Source organism: Pinus tabuliformis, chromosome 2_1, assembly GCF_031772625.1.
Source record: "Pinus tabuliformis cultivar Carrire ecotype Pingquan chromosome 2_1, CPIR1, whole genome shotgun sequence".
Lineage (NCBI taxonomy): Eukaryota > Viridiplantae > Streptophyta > Pinopsida > Pinales > Pinaceae > Pinus > Pinus tabuliformis.
Window position 1 is genome coordinate 567,289,085 of NC_142299.1, and position 17,921 is coordinate 567,307,005.

Consider the following 17,921-nt stretch of genomic DNA (forward strand, 5'->3'; position numbering starts at 1 on the left):
TTAATATATGTTTTGTAATATTTGGTTGAAATATGAAAAAATATTTTTTATTCAAATTGTAATTTTTTATTATTTTAAATGTATTTTTGAGTAAATAAATTCAAAATATTAATTATAAAAAATTCATAATTCAAATTTGTTAATTTTAATTTATTTTTATAAATAATTTAAAAAAAATAAAAATTCTCGGGGCAAAAAACAACATAGTCTAGGTGTCAATTTCCCCTGAAAATAATGGAAATTTTAGTGAGATATTTGGCATAAATTTTGGAAAATTCATATTATATCAATTATGCTGCAAGATTTTGAGTGTTATAGAGGTTTTTGATGGTGTTGATTCCATTTCTACTATAAAAAAAAAATTGGATTCAAACTTCCCAGCATTCTTACTGTCAATTTAAAAAAAAAAATATAAACACCATCCAAAATCAAAAGCAAAATAATGGTCCAACAATGCCCAAAAAAATAGGTAGAACAGCATGAATCCCAAAAATATTCCAGAAAAATATGTCCAATAATATAATAGGTAGACTAGGGCAAATAGGAAGCGCTTTAAGTTAATGAGGTAGATTAGGGCTAATCCGAAGTGCTTTAAGTTAATGAGTACAAGGCAAGGGCATTGACATATTTGATTTATCTCATAAAATCTGATCATATTAGAGTTTCAATTGTTTTTTTTATAGTGGAAATAGATTCAACACCATACAAAAAAACAGAAAAATTTGACAATAACACAATTTCCCAACGGCACGCAACTCCAAAGCAACACAGGTGGAAGATAAACCCGCGGAAATACGAGACCGGAATCTTCTGAATTCGAAGGCACTCGAACATACTGGTTTCTTCTACAATTTCACGTAGCTGCCAACGGCACGCAACTCCAAAGCAAAACAGGTGGAAGATAAACCCGTGGAAATACGAGACCGGGATCTTCTGAATTCGAAGGCAATCGAACATACTGGTTTTTCCGTTTATGTATATCTATTCTACAATTTTCCATCCTCGCCATAACCTATTTATTGACTGCATAGAGCAAAACAATTTAGTGGATGTGAAGATTGGTGTAACCAGAGACAAAATCTTGTGCTGGAGACCATGGGAGATCAGAATAAATCAAGCCGACTCATATTGGTGGCCATAGACGAGAGCGAGGAGAGCATGAACGCTCTCCAATGGGCACTTAACAACGTGTTTAAACCGCAGGATAGAATCACTCTAATTCATGCTCAGCGCTCTCCGATTTCCCCTTTTTCAACTGGAAGCCCAGGTCAGTCTAGAGAATTATTTTTCTCCGGCTGCTATGTAGATTGGCGGGATGCATTTCACTGTAAAATAATATAAGGCTCTTGGGTTTATTGATTGAAAGGGTTTTACTCTTTTGGCCACATAAAGCAGAAAAATGAGCGTTTTGTGTTGATTCATCTCAGAACTTGTGATGGAATTTCATCTTGAGGTGTTTTACTCTGTTTTGGGTATGTTACAGAGGCCGAGTTCTAATTGCATTTTGGTGTGAGCAGGTTTCATGGTGCCCTTGGATGTGCTGAAGATGTTGGAAAATGATATCCAGAAGTCTACCGAGAAGATATGGGCCAAAGCATCGGAAATATGCAAAACTAAAAATGTAAGTTAGGTCTACTCATACTGTACATTGGAATTAAAGAATTTGGTGTGAACTAGATTGCAGGGTTGATTAAATGTAGTTTTATTGATGTCCAGTTGAATGGTAATATTGAAAGCCTGTCTCGTTTGATCAGAGGTTGACTGTATTGAATCCCTCCTTGCCAAACTTTCATTGCGAATTGCACCGGGAGAAGCAAGGCGCCCTAGGGGATTCATCAACACTCTGTAACACTATGTATGTTGTGGTATAACAGTCCTAGACGTTGAATTGGAGCTGTATAATGTAGAAATTCAAAGAGATCCATCTACATTTGGGTTAGATAAGCCTTTAGGGTTTGATATGCCTTTAGGTTGCCAAACTGGACTAGGTATTTCTTGAATTCAAACAAATGGTCAATGTATAAAATATTGGATATCAAGATATGCAACTTTGAGCTTTGCGATATTTGGGTGCATGTTAAGCCTAGGATTAGATAGGTCTATGCTCGCATGCTCCTTGATTGAGTGTTGAAATCCCTCAATCCATTGACAAAAAGAAATGATGTGCAGCTAGAAGCCAGTGCGGATTTCCCCATCTACACTGAAAATGTGGATGGCTAATAATCATGGAACTTACATTTGAGCCTTGACCTTTAAAATTTCAAAATCAAATCCCACCTTTCAGCAACATACTGGTTCAGTTTGAATTTCTGGTTATGTTCCTTTATGATTGTTTTGGAATTTATGGATGCGTTCAACTTCAAGCAGATTCTATTCATTAAGGTCTTGGCTCATTTTAGTTAGAATTGCAAGCTTGAATACGGAGGTCCTTCAATAAGTCAGCTCCATGTTATTAATTTTGAAAATTTAATTTAGAGGCTCATTGCCATTACTAAATCGGTCATGATATTCATCCTATAATGTAAATCCTGAGATATTTGCACACTTTTTCACTTCTCACGCCCATGGCATTCTGCAGCTTTTCCGTCTTCTTTTCCTCTGTAGTTTCATAATGCAAAACCTTATAGAGTTTTTCTGCTACCGTTCCAGGTGACTCCGGTGACAGAGGCTCACATTGGAGATGCGAGGGAGGTCATATGCGATGCTGCCAAAAGGTATAATCCTGACATGTTGGTGCTAGGTAGCCATGGATACGGAGCTCTTAAGAGGTATTATTGAATTAAATTTCCCCCTTACTTTCACCTGTAAGAAATGCATTTGCAAAATAAGCAGTGTTACTGATATGCTTGATTTGAAATGATTTATGTCATTTTGTTTCAGAGAACTGGCAACTCTCTTTTTAGTGTTTTATTGCTTTTTTATCTTGTAATAGAACACTTGTTTTAAGCAGAGGACATTGAATTTTGCAGGACGCTTCTTGGCAGTGTGAGTGATTATTGTGTCCACCATGTACAGTGCCCTGTTGTCGTGGTGAAGCCCAAGAATGGCCAGGCTCATTGATTTCCATTGCCCAAGAATGACCAGGCTCATTGATTTACATTGGCCTCATGTCAGCTATGTGCTTTGATTCATCTTATAATTGTTGGCCTTTGTGCCTGATATGCAAAAGCAATTGAAATATTGAAATATTTTGAAACATAGACTAGGGAATCTCAATGGTCACTCATAAGATCTGTTTGTGAGTTCCATTTTTATTAAACATTCAAAATGTACTCTGTTTCATGTAATGTTGTCATGAACATGAAATATCCTTTATGTAATATGTATCGTCATTGCATGACTTGATATTTCATTTGAATCCTGCTCCGTCTGCATCTTATTGTTTCTGATAATATTTTTTATCACTTTCTATTAGGTATCGACGATTCACATTGACTCCATTGGAAGTCTTCTTGCCACTTCCAGGGGAGCGGCTGGGTCGGGGGAATGCTTAATTGCGGCTCCACAAGGCCGAATCTGTGATCCATAGAGGTCATTGTGAGTTGCATCTCATTAAAAAATTTAAAAAAAAATTTGCCTGGTTCCTATCAAATAAAACTCTATCCAACAATAGTTTCAGGTGCTAGTAAATGTCATATAGTGTACTGGTTGTAACAACCTCAGAGGTGGCCTGTATCTGACACCCAATCAACAACTTTAGCTAATACCTCCATGTCAGTCGGATAACTTCTTTCCTCCACAATTTCTCTTTCCACCTGCTTTATTTCTTCTTGAATCGGCCAAAGAGTATGCTCTCTATAGAGCTCTCAGCCCTTTGTTGGGCACAGGAGCCTCCTTGCTCTCTGTAGTATGTTGTGCCCCATCTATTGCATGCTCTTTGAAGGGCATGGTGGACAAGTACCCACAAACACACTGCAAAATGACCACTTTAAGTGGAGCTCACACTAGGAACCGACCACGGGAAACTCATTAAGATTCGAAATAGTGGTTGAAGGAAAGGGGCCAGGATCCCAACATGAAGCAAGTTGACGAGGAAGAAGATAAGCATCAGCAACAAGGAAGGGAGAGTTGGGCTGAAAGGTAATAAAGGTGAAATCGTATGAGGGAAACCCAGAAACAGAGCCCAACTTCCGCAACCAGTGGAGCAGAGGCTTAATAAGAGCAAGATGAACTAGAGGACCTGCCGAAGAGCTAGGATAGGTACAATAAAAAGAGCTAGAAATCAAGAAATATAAATAGAATGCCCAAGAACCTACCAGAATAGGAGTCTACTGAATTGAGTTAAATGGAGCTGTAACATAATTCAACTTTCAAATCACACTTACGTAGATTGTGGAGCCATCCCTCGTGCTGAGTGTTCGCACCATGAATATTTAATATAGCTTCAAAAAAACGGTGGCTGATGGGGAGACCAGAGAGGAGTGGAGTGAGCGGCGGTAGAGGACAAAGAAGCATGAAAAAACGGTGGCTCATGGAGAGACCAGAGAGGAGTGGAGTGAGCCAGAGAGGAGTGGAGTGAGCGGTGGTAGAGTACAAACCAGCATTTAGGACAGGATATCAGGAAATGACTCTTTAAGTCTCTTATTAGATTAGTATTTCCTTTTTTCATAATAATAAAATGTTTAACTATAATACAAAGTTGTTTTTTTTTTAGATTTTTTTGTGAGATTACTGAGCAGTTGGTACAATGGGATGTTATTATTTTTATCTAGTTATCCGGACATCCTTGGGTCATTATGATAAGATTTAAAGAGTAGACTCCCTATCATTTTTATCCAGTTTCAAATAAATCCAAATCTAGTTTCAAATAAATCGAAAGCGGACATCCTTGGGTCATTATGATTTTTGTGAGATTACTGAGCAGTTGGCATGATGGGATATTATTTTTATCTAGTTTTAAATCCAATGCGGACATCCTTGGGTCATTATGATAAGATTTAAAGAGTAGACTCCCTATCATTTTTATCTAGTTTCAAATAAATCCAATGCCCACATCCTTGGGTCATTATGATAAGATCTAAAGAGTAGACTCCCTATCATTTTTATCTCGTTTCAAATCCAAAGCGGACATCCTTGGGTCATTATGATAAGATTTAAAGAGTACACTGCCCACCTTTGTAGAGTTGGGGTACTTATTATAACTAACTAGGTTACTTAAACAAGTTACCAATTCACCATAAGTAAAAACATAAAACTAACTACCACTCAACTTTACTATTCTTAAAAACCAAGACCCTACATTGCCACGTCCTCACTCTTAGATGCTCAGTGGGACAACTGTAATATGGCCCCCACCTGTTGCCCTATCATTTAGGAATATAGCAAGACCATACATTGCCACGTGCTCACTCTTAGATGCTTAGTGGGACAACTGTAATATGGCCCCCACCTGGTGCCCATCAGTTAGGAATATAGCAAGACCATACATTGCCACGTGCTCACTCTTAGATGCTCAGTGGGACAACTCTAATATGGCCCCCACCTGTTGCCCATCATTTAGGAATATTCATTTAATTTTAATCTTGTTGTCCATTTGCTCAAACTTAAAAGGATAATTAGTTTAAAATAAAATAAATTTCATACCTTATGAACTCTTTCCTAGCCTTTTTCTTTCGTGCATTTGTTTAAACTTAACATAATAATTAGTTTAAAATAAAATAAATTTCATACATTATGAACTCTTTCCTAGCTTTTTCTTTCTTACATATCACTCTTCCTAGCCTTTTCTTTCTTACATCATCACTCTTCCCAGCCTTTTCTTTATATGAGTGATAAATTATTAATTTATCTTACATCATCACTCTTCCTAGCCTTTTCTTTATATGAGGCATAAATTATTAATTTAAAATATTTTTATACAAAAATGAATTAGTCTAATTTATAAATGTTTTATGGCAATATAATCTCAATTAAGATTGTGTTGTTTAAAATACACATTTTTGAATTCAGTACTTTGAAAAACTTTTGGAGCAGCCAATTTCTAAATATGAAATACTTTGAAAAACTTTTGGAGCAGTCAAATTCTAGATATTAAATAATTTAAACTCAAGCTTAACAAATTCTCTGCTACATTTAATTAAAATTTGATTAAAATTAACCAGAAAAATATGAAATACTTTGAAAAACTTTTGGAGCAGTCAAATTCTAGATATTAAATAATTTAAAGTCAAGCTTAACAAATTCTCTGCTACATTTAATTAAAATTTGATTAAAATTAACCAGAAAAATACTTGACAAAAACTCTTTACGTTAAATTACACTCGTAGAAAAATTACACTCGTAGAAAAATATAATTTTTATTTTTTTTAAATCTCAAATAAATTAATATTAACGCACTAATTTCTCAAAATATTTTACTCCCTAATCCATTAACCCGTTATTCTATTAATCACTCACTTTTAACTCATTTATCCCTTAAGCCACTAATTCATTATTCCTCTAATTAACCTCTGGGCTATACTGGGAAACTCCAGGCTGAGCTTTTCTAAAATTTAAAGAATATGCAAGTAAACGGCAATCATAGAAAGAAGTATCTATTTGGAGTGAGCGAGACCCAAAACTCTGCCACTAATTCATTACTCTTCTAGTTTCTAAGTGTGTAATTTTTAACTTTATTAACCTCTTGACCCGCTAATCAACTAAAATTTGAAGAAGATGAATATGCAAGTAAAAGGCAATCATAAAAAGAAGTCTCTAGTGGGAGTGAGCTAACCTCAAACTCAACGTGTATAATGAATCATGAAACTATGAACTTACATTTAAATCATCCGTTGGTTTAAGATGGTATTAAATGTCTCAATATGTGTCCACTTAATGTGATATAGAAAGATGGTATTAAATGTCTCAATATGTGTCCACTTAATGTGATATAGAAAGATATCTCAAATTATTGATCCATTAGATAGGAATTCAAGTGTTATCTTAAATCGGATTTTTAGAAATGAATTTGAATTTTCCAAAATAGTGAAAATTAAAAATAGGTTATTTTATTATTTATTTATTTATTATTATTAATTATAAAAATATTCATGCTTGATGATGGTGTGCGATCAATGAACACACGAAGAAACAAATTGGAGGGATGGTCTGACATGCCCCAACAGATGGGATTGATGACGAGGACGTGTGCTGAGGGTACCAAGGCAGAGAGCCCCAAGTGGTAGTAGCAGGGAACAATCGCAAAGGAGCCCATAATTTTTTTAAATGGTAATTGGAGTTTGATTTACATTGCTAGCTTGTTGGTTATGGGAGTAAGTTACAAAGGGGGTGGAGTAGTGGTGTGTGCACATGCTCTCCCCCTGTGCATGCAAGTTCAAACCTGTAGACTTTAGGATGTATTCTTCGAAGGTGATGGGAGCTTGGAGGCATTGGTTGATTTATGGTTTACTAGGAGGGAGTTTTGGGATATAGGTGCTTACAGTGGAGTTGGTAGCTCGGTCGCTGCTGCAACATATGCCTTCCACAATTCTCTTATGAGCGTCGAGGAAGGGACTTGAGACGACCCTCTACATTGCTAGTTAGTGTGGCTCCCTTTTTCCTGGTTTTTATCATGGGGTGGTGGACGACATTGCTTTGTGGCCTTGCATCCGTGGGGTACTATAGGAATTTGACATTGGTTGTGTTTGCTTGGGTGTTGGGGGGCGACTTGAATCATGTAGGAGACCCACAATAATGGAGAACAACATTAGGCGGGTGTTGGCAAGCTAAGGATACATCGAATTGTGTTTGGTCGTGGATGAACATAGCCTCATTGAGGCAAGTGGGCTTGACCACTCTCGGTAGAGCTAGAGCGGGGGTCAGTGGGTGAGAGGGATCAAATGCATAGCAGGGCCAACCCGGTGTGGTAGAATGGAAATGCAGTGATAAAGGGGTAGGCTAAGATGGGGAGCTAACCCACAGGGTCAGTTGGAAGAATGGGTTGTGTGAGGGGAAGACCATGAGGAGGAGGGCACCTTGATGGAAGAGGAGGTGGCGAAGGAGTTGCCTTGATCATCCGGTCACGTCGAACAACCTCTCACAATGTAGACCATTGTAGAGTGTTGATTTGGGGTAGCATCGGATGTGCTCTAATCCTCAAATTTTGCAGGGAGGCTTGGGCACATGCATTCCAAAGAACCCAAAAACTATTTTGGGAAATTCCACCCAGAGACCATTATATTAAAATAATTAATATTTTTAATGGGGTTCCTAAGTCTAAACTTAGGAAAATTAAAATATTAATGGGTATTGACCTAATTATGGGTGAAAATTCTATTAAAAGATGGAGATTAAGTAAAAACGATATGAGCCTTTGATTAGGAGTTAATCTAGGATTTTGGTTGTCCAACATGAAAATATAAGAAGGGGCTTGAGGGTCATCTGGAAAATACACCAAGAGAGATGAAGAAATCAATTTTTTGAAGTGAGAAATTCTTAGGAGGAAAATTTGATTGAGGAGATTTCTTGCAGTTGAGGGGTAGGGATAAATTCCAGAGAGAAATTTTTTCAGCCAAAGAATCATTAGAAGAGAGAGGCAGAGGGTGATCTAATAGCCTAGACCCAAAGGCTGACGTAGGGCCACACAGAGGCAGCGCAAAGGGTGAGAGAGGGTCTGAGATTTTGCTGAGGAGAGTTAGTTTAAGAAGCCGAGAGCTAGTGTAACACCCTACGGTTCATACCGGGCGCGCGCTCCTCCAACTCACAAAATTGACTAAGTGTTGGTCACCATCGCATAAGAGGCGCGCGAGTTATGGGCGAGCGAAGCCATGTTTATATGCGATGGATGATGGGCGATGAACATAACCGAGCCGACGGTGAGAAACGAAGGCAAGGGGCGTTCATTGTTATGTTTTGTAGCGTCGGCCAGGAGACAACGCACAAGCTAGTGTGCGTATAAACATGGCGACCTGCGGTTCATTTGGAGCATCAACCGATCTGACATCGCTCTTCGTCGCACAAGGTAGTGCGCACTTGGAGAAGGCGCAGTTTACCGCAGCTCGGGTGGATGAGCCCGCCGAGCCGGGCGAGGGTCGTGTAGAGGATCCGGTGGCGCATACGGGTATCGCACTTGGTTTGGGTTGTGGCGTGGGCGAAGGTCGTGCACGGGTGCGCCCGCCCGCCCAACGCCGAGTTGTGTGGTCTTGTGTTATTATATCTTGTTGTGTGTTGGCGGTGGGTTCGTGCACGGGTGCGCCCGCCCGCCCAACGACACGAGAGGTGTATGTTGTATGTGTAAAGTTGTATTTTGGTGGAGTCTTGGCAGACCGCCATGCGCTCTTGCACGGGCGGGCGCCCTCCCGTTTATGGAACGCCGGTTGAGCGCGGCTCCCGGTCATGTAACTTCGCATATATAATAAAAGATTGATTATTATTATTATTGCCGAGTTGATTTTATTATTGTATATTGTTAATGGTTTCCGCACATTAATAATATGAATTCATGTGTATTATGAATTGTTAAGGCGTAGTTCGTAAAGTTTATTAACGATGGAACATCTTAATAACTTAGGCGGTGCCGCACCCGGCCAATTTAATGAAAAAAGAATTGGGGGCGTGACAGGTGGTATCAGAGCAGGTTCACGGGGTGTTGAAGCTGTTGAACGAAGTAAAGGTGAAATGGTGAAGCCTGATAGATCAAGGTTGCTCATGACAGGTGAAGCTGATAAGGTTATGGAGAAATCATGGATGAACAGTCTGGGTTTTGTGGACTTGATGGTTCATGGCAAGACCATTCAAGCTCTGGTGGACGCGGGTGCCACACATAACTTTATGACGACACGGTTGGCAAAAGAGGCTGGGCTGACGATCACCCCATCGAATATGGAGGTCAAGGCAGTGAACTCTAGAGCTAAGGTGGCAGGGTTGGTACACGATGTACCTGTGCAGATAAAAGACTGGAAAGGTCAGTTGGACTTCACGGTGATGGAGATGAACGACTTTGATATGATACTCGGACAGGATTTCTTGAAGGGCAACAAGGCTATTGTTGTCCCCTTCTGTGATGAGGTGGTGCTGGTTGGACAGTCACAAACTTGGACTTTGCCCACTCATAGGCAAAGAAGGGAAGTCAAGGTGCAGCATGTTTCGGCACTGAGTTTGGAGAAGGCTATGAAGGATTCAAATATGGAGACATATGCGGTGATGTTCAAGGATGTTGAAGGTGATGGAGTGGGGACGCCTGTTCCAGCTGAGATATCTGATGTGCTTACCAAGTATGTGGATTTGATGCCTGATGAGCTTCCGAAGAAACTTCCACCAAGGCGTGCAGTGGACCATAGCATTGAGCTTGAGCCAGGAAAGCAACCCCGGCTAAAGCACCTTATCGATTGTCAGGGCTTGAATTGGAGGAGTTGAAATGCCAGTCAAAGGAGTTAACTGAGGCAGGTTTCATTAGACCTTCAAGGTCCCCTTATGGAGCTCCGGTATTGTTCCAGTGGAAGAAGGATTCGAATGAGCTACGGATGTGCTGTGATTACCGTGCATTGAACAAGCAGACGGTAAGGAACATGTATCCTTTGCCATTGGCTGCTGATTGCTTTGATAAGCTTGCAAAAGCCCGAGTGTTTTCCAAGCTGGACTTGAGGCATGGGTATTATCAGGTGAGGATAGCTGAAGGAGACAAGAAGAAGACCGCGATACTAACAAGGTATGGTAGCTTTGAGTTCCTTGTTATGCCATTCGGGTTGTGTAATGCTCCTGCTACGTTTTGCACTTTGATGAACGATGTTCTACGACCATACTTGGATTCGTTCGTAGTAGTATACTTGGACGATATAGTGGTGTTCAGTGACAACATGGAGGATCATAAGAAGCACTTGGCGATGGTATTTGAGGCACTGAGGGCAAATCAGTTGTTCTTGAAGAAGTCTAAGTGTGTGTTCGCTCAGACCGAGATTCCGTTCCTTGGGCATATTGTTGGTCAAGGGTACATACGGATGGAGCCGAGCAGAGTGAAGGCGATTGAGGACTGGGTTGAACCGAAGAATGTCCATGAGATGAGGGTGTTTTTGGGCATGACCAACTACCAATGGAAGTTTGTAGAGGGGTACTCCAAGGTGACATCGGCACTGACGGACTTATTGAAGAAAGACAAGAGGTGGAGTTGGACGAGCAAATGTCAAGAGGCATTTGATGACTTGAAGAAGAGGATGGTTACAACACCTATACTGAAGTTGACTGACTTCGAGAGACCATTTGAGGTACACATTGATGCTTCAGATTTTGCCATAGGAGGAGTTCTTATGCAGGATGGGCATCCGGTGGCGTATGAGAGTCGAAAGTTGCAGGACAGAGAACGAAGGTATCCGGTTCATGAGAAGGAGATGACTGCCATCATCCATTGTCTTCATGTGTGGAGGCATTACCTGATTGGGAAGCCGTTTGTTGTCAAGACTGACAACGTTGCAGCAAGTTATTTTGCATCACAACCGAAGCTTTCTGCGAAGCAAGCTCGTTGGCAGGACTTCTTGGCAGAATTCGACATGACTATCGAGTATAGACCGGGTAGACACAATGCGGTGGCAGATGCCCTTAGCAGGAAGGGACAACTTGCAGCATTGGAGGAGGAAGAAGACTGAGCAGCAAGGAGTAGGAGTCGAGTTCAGATGTCAGAAGAGATGCAAAACAAGATCAAGGGAAGTGTTGAAACCGATACTTTGGCGCAAAATATAGTGAAGCAGATAAAGAAGGGGAAGACACGAAAGTTCTTTCTACGAGATGGGTTCTTGTTCTTTGGAAACCGACTCTATGTTCCAAAGTCATCTGGACTCAAGAGGCACCTTTTGAAGGAGTGCCACGACTCACCATGGGCTGGCCACCCAGGGCAGCGTCGTTCTTTGGCATTGTTGGAGAGAGGATTCTTTTGGGAGAAGATGAGAGAGGATGTGGAGGAGTATGTACATACGTGCATCATTTGTCAGCAGGACAAATCGGATACTCAGAGACAAGGAGGACTGTTGCAGCCTTTACCGATTCCAGAGAGGCCATGGATGAGTGTCTCGATGGACTTCATCACTCAGTTACCATAGGTTCAGGGGTATAATGGGATTATGGTCGTGGTCGATTGTTTTTCCAAGTATGTTGTCTTTGTTCCTACAAAGATACCTTGTGGAGTCGAGCGGACAGCGGAGTTGTTCTTTAAGAACATAGTGAAGTATTGGGGGATGCCATTGAGTATTGTGTCGGACAGAGATCCGCGTTTTACAGGGAGATTTTGGACCACATTGTTCAAGTTGGTCGGGACAGAGTTGTTGATGAGTTCAAGTTAACATCCGCAGACAGATGGGCAGACCGAGAGGATCAACGCATTGCTGGAGGACTACTTGCGACATTATGTGACGGCTGATCAGAAGAATTGGCCTGAACTCTTGGATATTGCTCAGTTTAGCTACAATATTCAAAAGAGTTCTGCGACGGGGTATAGTCCATTTGAGTTGGTAAATGGACAGATGCCGGTTGCACCGCATACCGTAGTGACGGGAGGCTTCTTGAGAAGTCCTCATGCGAGGAAGTTCATGAAGGCTTGGGAGGAGACCTTGGAGTTAGCACGGTTACGCTTGCACGATGCTGCAAGGAGGATGAAAAAGTATGCTGATCGTGGAAGACGGGAGGCACACTTCGGTGTGGGAGATATGGTGTTTCTCAGGATTACCAGGGAGCAGTTTCAGCCAGCCAAGGGGACGACGAGCAAACTGACACGGAAGTATGAGGGACCATTTCGAGTGAAGAAGAGAGTGGGGGAAGTTGCTTACGAGCTGGAGCTTCCACGCCATATGAACATGAAACACCTAGTCTTTCATGTGAGTCAGTTGAAGAGATGTAGACTTGATTCAGACCATCCAGAGAGGGTTGAACCGACGAGAGGACCAGCCAGGATTGTGGACAGACCAGGACTAGAGTTGGAGAAGATTTTGAGTCTCAGAACTACAGGAGTTGGTTGCCACATGCGACGGGAATTTCTTTGCAGATGGAAGGATGCACCGGAGGAGGACAGCTGGGAAACGGAGGATTCACTTTGGAGATGGAAGAACAAGATCGCGAAGTACGACAGGAAGTTGAGAAGGAGAGCAGGAATTGTCGGGACGACAATGACTTCTGGTGGGGGAGGATGTAACGCCCTGCGGTTCATACCGGGCGCGCGCTCCTCCAACTCGCAAAATTGACTAAGTGTTGGTCACCATCGCATGAGAGGCGCGCGAGTTATGGGCGAGCGAAGCCATGTTTATATGCGATGGATGATGGGTGATGAACATAACCGAGCCAACGGTGAGAAATGAAGGCAAGGGGCATTCATTGTTATGTTTTGTAGCGTCGGCCAAGAGACAACACACAAGCTAGTGTGCGTATAAACATGGCGACCTGTGGTTCATTTGGAGCATCAATCGAACTCACATCGCTCTTCGTCGCACAAGGTAGTGAGCACTTGGAGAAGGCGCAGTTTACCGCAGCTCGGGTGGATGAGCCCGCCGAGCCGGGCGAGGGTCGTGTAGAGGTACCGGTGGTGCATACGGGTATCGCACTTGGATTGGGTTGTGGTGTGGACAAGGGTCGTGCACGGGTGCGCCCGCCCGCCCAACGCCGAGTTGTGTGGTCTTGTATTATTATCTTGTTGTGTGTTGGCGGTGGGTTCGTGCATGGGTGCGCCCGCCCGCCCAACGACACGAGAGGTGTATGTTATATATTATAACTTGTATTGTGGTGGAGTCTTGGCAGACCGCCGTGCGCTCTTGCACGGGCGGGCGCCCTCCCGTTTATGGAACGCTGGTTGAGCGCGGCTCCCGGTCATGTAACTTCGCATATATAATAAAAGATTGATTATTATTATTATTGCCGAGTTGATTTTATTATTGTATATTGTTAATGGTTTTCGCACATTAATAATATGAATTCATGTGTATTATGAATTGTTAAGGCGTAGTTCGTAAATTTTATTAACGATGGAACATCTTAATAACTTAGGCGGTGCCGCACCCGGCCAATTTAACGAAAAAAGAATTGGGGGCGTGACAGCTAGGGTGTGAGACCGAGAGGCTAAGAGCAAAGACTCTGGGCAGCAAATCGATCAGCATACTGAGTGATACAGAGCTTCGATAGGTTGATGCAGAGCCTACGTGAGGACTACACAGAGCAGCATAGGGCTTGCCAAAGGCCATTCATTCAGTATCCGAATTAGTCGAGATTTTCTTAGTGATTGTGTGAGGTAATCTCACAAATTCTTTCTGCCAGTATTTAGCCCTGTAACTGAATAACCCTGGGAGGTATTCAAAGAGTTATTCAGAATTTTCTACTGCTTGATAATAATAAACCCTCAGAGTTGCTGCACTAGTTTTCTCGCATTGGGTTTTTCTAGGAAAATTTGTCCACAAATAACGATGTGATGTGTTGTATTTTCTTTCTTGCTCAGTGTCTTGTTTCCATATAATAATTAATTAAGTGAAGACTACAGCTGATCCAGATTTAAGCAGGAATGCAATAGATTACAGAGATAACCATAAATACAAAGATGCGATAACCATAAAAACAGAGATGCAGCGGAAATAATACTTCATTTCATTAATGGAGAATACTGAAATGTGCTTACAAATAGAAATAACCCAGCTAGGGCGATGGTAGCTTATCTCTGAGAAGAGATGTGTCGGCTACATGCCTCTGAACTGTTTCGAACTGTCTTTACAATGAGGCTCGAAGGCCTATTTGTTATTGAGAAACAATGGAAAACCCTTAACATTCCAAAACCTAACCCTAGAAGATGAAACGCCAAACTATGGGCCCCGTTTGGGTAAATTGGTACATCAACTTTCCGGGGTCGTAACTTTGGCATACGATCTCCATTTGACGCGCATGATAGCCCGTTGGAAAGATCTTTTCGAGGACTACGACAAAAAAAACAATTTTTTACCTAAAAAATCGCGGAGGTAGATTTCCCAAAAAACATCGTTTAGGGCCTCAAAACGGCTCCCGAAGTTTAGGACCCGAAAAACTACTAAAAATAGTAAACTGCGCTATAATTAAGGAAACTGAAAAACTGAAAGAGACAATTGTGGGGGTCCAAATGGGATAGGTGGGTGGCCACCAACATCCACCTGGATCAGCAGTAGTATTTACTTTGATATTTACAAATAGTAAATAACTTGTATGGATTAACAAGTAGGAGAAGTAACATCAGTTTGTTGCAATAGGGATTCTGGTATAGGATTTTTCACATGGTATCAGAGTTTGATGTGAAACAGGAAGAACAGATCTAGCACTGAAGGAAGGGCCAACTTGTTGCAACAAGCAACACTTCGAATCCTTTGAGGGATTGTGTAGTTCTAGTGAGGAGGGCTATATTTTCGAGGTTGTCTCTCTCTGAGTGAGTTGACAGAGAGGTAAGATTGCTAGATCGAAAATTTTCCAAGGCAGAGGGAGCCACACAGAGCCTCAGTGCAGAGCTAGAGGGATGCAGTTTTTTGCAAGCCGAGTGCTGGGCAGAAAAACTGTCGGAAGAAGGAAGCATATCACATAGTGAGGAAATACTTCCTCAGTGGTTTCTTGCCAAGGAAATCAATATTTCTCATTCGCTGGGCAGTAGAGGAGTAGTAGACTTACCAGCTCCATCAGGGAGTACGTAAGTCAACCTAGAAGCTATGTAGTAGGGTGAAAAAGGGAGTTGTTCGACAATTTTCAGAGGATATGGCAACCAGTGGCTTGAGGGATCAGGACAGGTTGGACAGAGCATCCAACTACGCCATCTAGAAGGCTAGAATGTCTTTCCTTCTAGATGAGCATGCCCTCAAGACGTATGTCAACAATGTGGTGGTTGAACTTGCAAATGCAGATACACTGAAAAAGTACAAGGCTGAGATGGAAAAGGCCAAGAGGATGACCCTGGATGGAGTCAAGGATGTGGGATGCTTTGGCCACATTGTATCAGGGATCTTTCGAGCCGTGGAAGATGTACTTGGAACAAAAGTTGAGATCTGCGTAGATTCAGAAGGGAGAATGTGTGGATCCATTCCTCACGAAGTTGAAGGAGACCCGTGATGAGTTGTCAACTGTGGGGCATACACCTCAGGATTCAGAGTTAGTGAGATTGACCCTAAATTTTGTCTCGGATGAATGACAAGTCTTTGTCCAAAGTACCTTGGGCAACACAACATTGCATAATTGAGATGAGACGTGGGCAACTCTAAAACAAGAAGAGCTGAGGAGAGACCTGGTCAAGGTCAAACTTGACGGAAGCAACAACAACAGTGGGTCAAAGCCCAAGGAGGAGGAGGACATTACAACCCTTGCATCGAAGGGACCACAGGGGCAACATAGATGAAAGAAAGACATCTCCAAGGTGAAGTGTTTCAGATGTGGCGAGATGGGACACTATGCATCCCAATGTCTTTTGAAGAAGAAGGACAAGGATGAAAAGCACGATCCTAAGGTTGCAGCCACGAAGATCGAACAAGAGTTTGCCATGATAGCCGAGATACCTCTAGGAGGGAGTTGTAGTTCAAAGGAGCTACAGATGGGCATGATCATTGAGGAGTCCACCTCTTTGATCAATACCTTGCTACGGGAGTCGGATTTTGCAATAGTAGGATGGACTAGTGTCAGATTGTGCCGAGGAGTGTTGGGGAGATAGTTGCAGTGGCTAGGAGCACCAGAGTCTGAGCAATGTAGAGTAGAGTTGGAAGCGGTGCATATGGCACAGAGCATAGGTCAGCAACAACGCAATAGATTCAAAGGGTCAGCACAGAGACTAGCAGCAGTCAATTCCAACATTCATGAGTGTTAGCAGTGGCAATGCTAGCAACATAGTAGATGCATCGTTTGAGAGAAAGATGTAGTACACATATATCATTGGAAGTGGCAGTGTCAAAGACAACAGTATAGTTGCAATAGCAACGCAGTAGTTGGTGGACAACATGTCATACATCAGCATCGTAGAGGACGATGCTTCAGAGCCAGAGCAGTATGCAACAACAATATATTGCTAGAGCACATTCCTCGCTAAAAGGGAGTGTTGATTTGGGGTAGCATTGGATGTGCTCTAAGCCTCAAATTTTGCAGGGAGGCTTGGGTACATGCATTCCAACGAATCCATAAACCGTTTTGGGAAATTCCACCTAGAGATGATTATATTAAAATAATTAATATTTTTAAAGGGGTTCCTAAGTCTAAACTTAGGAAAAATAAAATATTAATGGGTATTAATCTAATTGTGGGTTAAACTTTTAGAAAGAAATGAAGATCAAGTCAAAACAATTTGAGCCTTTGATTAAGAGTTAATCTAAATTGTTGGTTATCCATCTGGAAGATATAAGAAGAAGCTTGAGGATCATTTGGAAAATACACGAAGAGAGATCAAGAAATCGATTTTCTGAAGTGAGAAGTTCTTAGGAGGAAAATTCGATTGAGGAGATTTCTTGCAGGTGAGGGGCAGGGATAAATTCTAGAGAGAGAGATTTTCTCATCTGGAGATTCATCAGCAGAGAGAGGTAGAGGGTGATCTAGTAGTCTAGCGCAGAGGCTGACGTAGGGCCACGAAGGGCCACGCAGAGGCAGCGCAATGGGTGAGAGAGGGTCTGAGATTTTGCTAAGGAGAGTTAGTTTCAGAAGCCGGGAGTTGTGGTGTGAGACCGAGAGGTTGAGAGCAGAGACTCTGGACAATAAATCGATAAACAAACTGAGTGATGTGAGCCTAGAGAGGTTGACACAGAGCCTGCGTGAGGACTGCGTAGAGAATTGTAGGGCCTGCCAGAGGCCATTCATTCAGTATCTGGATCAGTTAGGATTTTCTCAGTGACTATGTGAGGTAATCTCACAAATCCATTCTGCCAGTATTTTTCTCTGTAACTGAATAACCCTGTGAGGTATTCAGATATGTATTCGGAATTTTCTACTGCTTAATAATAATAAACCCTCAAAGTTGCTGCACCTGTTTTCCCGCATTGGGTTTTTCCGGGGACATT

General features: G+C 41.8%; 1 protein-coding gene across 2 annotated transcripts in view; it reads left to right on the forward strand.

The window, feature by feature from the left end:
• The first annotated feature begins 757 nt into the window (after positions 1 to 757).
• The window catches only part of LOC149201689 (universal stress protein PHOS34-like), a 133,300-nt gene continuing 116,136 nt past the window's right edge, over positions 758 to 17,921 (forward strand). Inside the window, exons 1-4 of one of the 2 annotated variants that reach the window (XM_089402981.1) lie at positions 767 to 1,267; positions 1,518 to 1,621; positions 2,650 to 2,768; positions 2,970 to 3,358. In XM_089402981.1, the coding sequence (XP_089259107.1) occupies positions 1,096 to 1,267; positions 1,518 to 1,621; positions 2,650 to 2,768; positions 2,970 to 3,060 (486 nt within the window). In that variant the 5' untranslated portion in view covers positions 767 to 1,095 and the 3' untranslated portion in view covers positions 3,061 to 3,358. Of the gene's footprint in view, positions 1,268 to 1,517; positions 1,622 to 2,649; positions 2,769 to 2,969; positions 3,359 to 17,921 lie in introns of those variants that run through there. The other variant, XM_089402982.1, reaches the window with a different exon arrangement.